Source organism: Cynara cardunculus, unplaced genomic scaffold (genome assembly GCF_001531365.2).
Source record: "Cynara cardunculus var. scolymus isolate 2C unplaced genomic scaffold, CcrdV1 Un_Scaffold_2331, whole genome shotgun sequence".
Taxonomy (NCBI): Eukaryota; Viridiplantae; Streptophyta; class Magnoliopsida; order Asterales; family Asteraceae; genus Cynara; species Cynara cardunculus.
Genome location: NW_020201051.1, coordinates 79469 through 86253, shown reverse-complemented (window position 1 = coordinate 86253; position 6785 = coordinate 79469). Strand labels below are relative to the sequence as shown.

At 32.2% G+C, this 6785-nt stretch overlaps 2 protein-coding genes across 2 annotated transcripts; both read left to right on the top strand.

The window, feature by feature from the left end:
- Positions 1-1237: 1237 nt before the first annotated feature.
- LOC112502995 (horcolin-like) lies at positions 1238-2359 on the top strand. The gene is made up of 3 exons (XM_025107037.1): positions 1238-1470; positions 1614-1814; positions 1917-2359. The coding sequence occupies exons 1-3, from the start codon at positions 1468-1470 to the stop codon at positions 2151-2153; spliced, it is 441 nt and encodes a 146-aa protein (XP_024962805.1). The 5' UTR covers positions 1238-1467; the 3' UTR covers positions 2154-2359.
- Positions 2360-5423: 3064 nt separating this feature from the next.
- Positions 5424-6401, top strand: LOC112502996 (horcolin-like). Its single transcript, XM_025107038.1, has 3 exons — positions 5424-5516; positions 5660-5860; positions 5963-6401. Exons 1-3 carry the CDS (start codon positions 5514-5516, stop codon positions 6197-6199), a joined length of 441 nt encoding a protein of 146 aa, XP_024962806.1. The 5' UTR covers positions 5424-5513; the 3' UTR covers positions 6200-6401.
- Positions 6402-6785: the final 384 nt, after the last annotated feature.

Below are 6785 nucleotides of genomic sequence, written 5' to 3'. Positions count from 1 at the left end.
ATTAATATTGGTCCTCACGGTCCTCAACAATTTTTCGGTCCTCGCATGATTTAACCCTTATTTGATATATATATATATATATATATATAACTCACACACACACACACACATATATATATATATATATATGTATATATCATATATTGCCATTATGTTGTTGATTGATTATATTTACTCATTTTGTAGTTGAAAGCATTTGATCTTACTGTAAACAACATTTATTGTTTTTTCTTTATTATGTATTTTTTTTTGTTTCCGGTCTCTGCTTTATAGTCAACCGCTATTTAAATCTCCTAATAGCTTACAACATATGTGCAAGGTACAAATCAAAAGAGTATATGCTTGTTAGGGTGCCTATAATATGTGTTTTCTAGAATATCAACATTAGGTAAAATAGAGGGTTAATAGTTACATTGTAGGTGCTTATGTCATCAATAAATTAAATGGATACGTCAAATTAATTAGTTATGATATTAATTCTTAGTCCCAATATCAAAAAATTCCAAATAATTTCTCTAACAACCAGCTCTTCACCCCTAAGAAGGGATGCTTCCTCTGGAATTGGTTGTTAGCATTGCAAAGATTGGGTTACTTCACTAACACTTCCAAGTGATTTTCAAAGACGAGGACAGAAAGATAGATGTACATCTGCGCATAAATGATCAAATGTAGTATTCAAAAAAAATGGCTACATCAACCCGTGAAGTAGAAATGATTAAAAAGTTTTAAAAAACCCGTAGTAGCTATATATGACGTCATTTTACATCTTTTGAATTATATAGTACGGATTAGAAGGACAAAAATGGAAATGTAAACACTAACGATACAAAACACTTGCGTAGGATGTTCTTTGCTCCAATGAGATGCTTTGTGCATAACATGTGTCTAGCATAGTCTAGCCATGGCTTACTGCAAGCTAACTGTTACAGTTGATGAAAAGCGAATTTTGAATTCATACATTTCATTCATCCATTTATTGCAAGGTACATGAAAAACCAAACAGTATATGGTCGTTACAGTGCCTACTATATATGTGTACTATAAAATATCAACGTTAGATAGAACACAGGGCTAATAGCTACATTGAAGGTGCTTATGTCATCAATAAATCAAATGCATACRTTAGATTAATTAGTTTTCATATTAAATTGGTAGTCCCAATCTCAAAABATTCTAAATAATTTCTCTAACAACTAGCACTTCACCCATGAGAAGGGATGCTTCCTCTAAAATTGGTTGTTAGCACTTCATGATGGATTGTATGAATTAGTCAACTGTTATGAAAAACAAAGAAAAGAGGCACCGCCTAATTACCATGTATATTATTTATATGGATAAACCATGAAGCCCCWAACATGTTTCTATAAATAAGCTTGCAGGGATTGGGGCTAGATGAACAACATAACTTCAGCTCCATAAGAAACTTTGTCCTCCTTGTTCAAAAAACTATTATTCTTAGCAAGRAAAATGGTATGATCTTTCACTATAAGCATAGCATTGGTAAACTATATTAGTGAACGCTAGGTTTACAATTATCGGTATTTGATTTGCTTTTCTTTATTTCAAACACCATTTCACTTTTTATCAATTTTGTATTTTTGATCCATGTGCAGGCTAGTCAAGTAGAGGTAGGACCATGGGGCGGTGACGGTGGAGTTAATCCTTGGACATTCAAACCGGATGGTAGGATTGTCGGTTTTCGCATTGCTAGTGGGTACGTCATAGATTCCATCAGGTTCACTTATGAGGATAACAGTCAGGTCTCACACCATTCTGAAACATATGGTGGTGATGGTGGAGACCTCAATCGACCTGTGAGATCTCATTACATATCTATTATATATGCATATATGTACGAATGATATCTTCTTATATTATCGCATAGCATTTATGATGGATCTGTGTGGAATACTCAGGTGAAGTTTGATGATGATGAGGACCTTATCCGGGTTAGCGGAACAATTGGACAATTTTACAGTATTACGGTGATTACGTCCTTGTCTTTTCATACCAACAAAGGGAAGACCTATGGGCCATATGGCAGAAGTGATGGGACTAGTTTCTCTCTGCCTGTGACTAAGGGTAAGTTTATCGGATTCTTTGGAAATTATGGGGATGTCCTCGACTCTATTGGTGTCATTCTGCAACCCTAAAACCGATGCTGGCCAACGTTATGTATGACGGCATAAATATATATGTTGTTGGAAGTCGTATGCTTATCTGAATAAAGTAGGTTGAGAGAAACCTATATAAAGTAGTTGTTATTTCTTTCTCCTACAGAAGCAACTCATGTGTGTTTTTCGTTTTTAATGTCATGTCGTTTGTGCTCCTATTTCAGAATTATACTTATACTTCAATACACACCCTTGTCATGCACTTGTCTTCTTCATCATCTCCTTAAAAGTTTCTTGATGGATATTTTCGTCTTGCTAATGATACCACCATGAATTTACTTTGTGGTTGGTTCATTCCTATGGCTACTTTGCTTAGACATTCATCACCGTAGGGAAAACTGTTCACCATAAACATTTTGGATTTGCAATATTTTGTTTGATATCTTTGAATGGAAAGAGTGCAAAACTGGGAGAAGGAAACTACTCCCATCCACCCTTAAGGCTCAGAATGCACCTTAAGGCTCAGAATGCACCTTCTCAGAAGTTTTACTCAATGAGTTGCTAATGATACAAAACTGACCTAATTTTATCGAATTAATTAGTTATGATATGATGACTATTGTTGTTACTTAGACAATAATGAAGAATTAAAGTGTGTACACACACCGATGTAAGCATATTAGATTGTCAGCAATGCCAATATGCTTACATGGATCATAAATACAGGATTAATAAAGTAACAAACCCAAATTGTCCAACTATTTAAAAATAACCAATTTGTACGACTTCAAATATAGAATTTATATGATTAATATTAATCGTTATTTACTAGTAGTAATAATTTAAAATATAATAAAATAATAATATTAGTTATTACTAATATTAATAAATATTAAATTCAGTTGTTAACTATTTTTAATTATACATTAATATTAGTTATTCATAATTATTATTAGTCATATAACTTATTTTTATATTATTATTTTTTTAAACTAGTAATATTCTATAGAGTGCCTACTATATATATGTGTACAATAAAATATCAACGTTAGGTAGAAAACAGGGGTAATTAGTTATCATATTAAGGAGATTAGAAATCATAACATTCTGAAATGTGAAATAGGGTAAAAATATTAATTGCAAAAAACCGACAAAGATAGTTCGTAAAAACAAAGATCCTGAAAAAGTACCTCAAAATGCAAGATTATCCCTCTCTTTTTTCCTGATTTACATGACTTCATGCATATATTCCAAAAAGATAACGATGAGACCAATCACTCAATCTATGAGAAAATGTTTCTAGCAATATGTGATGGTTTTAAAACCAATTATGAACAATTAATAATGGTAAAATGTGTATCAAATAAAAAAACACATTTTTTATGTAATTTAATTAACATATGATTATGCATTTTTTATATGATAAAGATGTAAAATGAAAAATAAAAATACATAGATATAAAAAATTAATTCGTAGGTATTCATGATATTTAATAGTATTATTCAATCCAAAAATATTCAATCTTGGGCTTAATTTGAAGGTATTTAGGAGAAGCTTAAAATGGTATAATTTCTAAAAAAAGAAACACATTTTTAGATGCATTGTACTTCATATACGATTATATATATTAATATGATAAGGGCGTAAAATGAAAAAATGAAAAAAAAATAAGATATATAAAATAAACTAAATCAACAATTACAAGTGTATAAAATGTAATTTTGAAATTGAAAATCAGTTGATCGCCTATAATGGGAGGTTGTAACGTTTAATAGTTTGGACAATATCTTTAATTGGTGGTACCTCTTAAAAATTCAAGATAATTGTAACTAGTCTTTTTTCAAATAGTAAACATTAGTTTCTAATTTCAAAAGTATCACAAAAGTGTAATCATCTTTCATACCCGTAGATAAAGTTCAAATAATAATTAATATTGGTCCTCACAGTCCTCAACATTTTTTCGGTCCTCACATGATTTAACCCTTATTTGATATATATATATATATGTATGTATATATCACACACACACACACACACATATATATACATATATGTATATATCATATATTGCCATTATGTTGTTGATTGATTATATTTACTCATTTTATAGTTGAAAGCGTTTGATCTTATTGTAAACAACATTTAATGTTTTTTCTTCATTATATATATATTTTTTGTTCCCGGTCTCTGTTTATAGTCAACCGCCATTTAAATCTCCGAATGGCTTACAACTTATGTGCAAGGTACAAATCCAAAGACTATATGGTTGTTAGAGTGCCTACTATATGTGTTTTCTAGAATATCAACATTAGGTAGAACGAAGGGGTAATAGTTACATTGTTGGTGCTTATGTCATCAATAAATTAAATGGATACGTCAAATTAATTAGTTATCATATTAATTGTTAGTCCCAATCTCAAAAAATTCTAAATAATTTCTCTAACAACCAACTCTTCACCTATGAGAAGGGATGCTTCCTCTGGATTTGGTTGTTAGCATTGCAAAGATTGGGTTACTTCACTAACACTTGCATGTGATTTTCAAAGACGAGGACAGAAAGATAGACATACATCTGCTCATAAATGATCAAATGTAGTATTCAAGAAAAAAAAAATAGCTACATCAACCCGTGAAGTAGAAAAGATTAAAAAGTTTTAACAAACCCGTAGTCGCTATATATGACTTCATTTTACATCTTTTGAATTATAGTAGTACAGATTAGAAGGACAAAAATGAAAATGTGAACACTAACGATACGAAACGCTTGCATAGGTTGTTCTTTGCTCCAATAAGATGCTTTGTGCGTAACTTGTGTCTAGCACAGTCCAGACATGGCTTACTACAAGCTAACTGTTACAGTTGATAAAAAGCGAATTTTGAATTCATACATTTCATTCATCCATTTATTGCAAGGTACATGAAAAACCAAACAGTATATGGTCGTTAGAGTGCCTACTATATATGTGTACTATAAAATATCAAAGTTAGATAGAACACAGGGCTAATAGCTACATAGTATGTGCTTATGTCAAAAATAAATCAAACGCATACGTCAAATTAATTAGTTGTCATATTAAATTGGTAGTCCCAATCTCAAAACATTCTAAATAATTTCTCTAACAACCAGCACTTCACCCATGAGAAGGGATACTTCCTCTGAAATTGGTTGTTAGCATTTCATGATGGATTGTATGAATTAGTCAACTGTTATGAAAAATAAAGAAAAGAGGCACCACCTAATTACCAGGTATATTATTTCTATGGATTAACCATGAAGCCCCTAACATGTTTCTATAAATAAGCTTGTAGGGATTGGGGTGAGAGAACAACATAACTTCAGCTCTTTAAGAAACTTTGTCCTCCTTGTTCAAAAAAAAATATTATTCTTAGCAAGGAAAATGGTATGATCTTTCACTATAAGCAGTGTATTGGTAAACTATATTAGTGAACGCTAGGTTTACAATTATCGGTACTTGATTAGCTTTTCCATATTTCAAACACCACTTCACTTTTTATTAATTATGTATTTTTGATCCATGTGCAGGCTAGTCAAGTAGATGTTGGACCATGGGGAGGTGACGGTGGAGTTAATCCTTGGACATTCAAACCAGATGGTAGGATTGTCGGTTTTCGCATTGCTAGTGGAGACGTCATAGATTCCATCAGGTTCACTTATGAGGATAAAARCCAGGTCTCACACCATTCTGAAACATTTGGTGGCGATGGTGGCACACTTAATCGACCTGTGAGATCTCATTAMATATCTACTATATATGCATATATGTAYGAATGATATCTTCTTATATTATCGCATAGCATTTATGATGGATCTGTGTGAAATACTCAGGTGAAGTTTGATGATGATGAGGACCTCATCCGAGTTAGCGGAACAATTGGAAATTTTTACAGTATTACAGTGATTACGTCCTTGTCTTTTCATACCAACAAAGGGAAGACCTATGGGCCATATGGTGGAGGTGATGGGACTAGTTTCTCTCTGCCTGTGACTAAGGGTAAGTTTATCGGATTCTTTGGAAATTATGGGGATGTCCTCGACTCTATTGGTGTCATTCTGCAACCCTAAAACCGATGTTGGCCAACGTTATGTATGACGTCATACATATATGTTGTTGGAAGTCGTATGCTTATCTGAATAAAGTAGGTTGASAGAAACCTATGTAAAGCAGTTGTTATTTCTTTCTTCTACAGAAGAAACTCATGTGTGTTTTTCGTTTATAATGTCATGTCGTTTGTGCTCCTATTTCAGAATTATACTTATACTTCAATACGCACCCTTGTCATGCAAGTACTTATCTTCTTCATCAACTCCTTAAAAGCTTCTTGATGGATATTTTCATCTTGCTAATGATACCACCACGAATTTACTTTGTGGTTGGTTCATTCCTGTGGCTGCTTTGCTTAGACATTCATCTCCATGAGAACATAATCATTTTGGATTTGCAATATTTTGTTTGACATCTTTGAATGGAAAGAGTGCAAAACTGGGAGAAGGAAACTACTCCCATCCACCCTTATGGCTCAAAATGCACCTTCTCAGAAGATTTACTCGATGAGTTGCCAATGATACAAAACTGACCTAATTTTATCGAATTAATCAGTTATGATATGATGACTATTGTTGTTACTTAGACAACAATGAAGAATTAAAG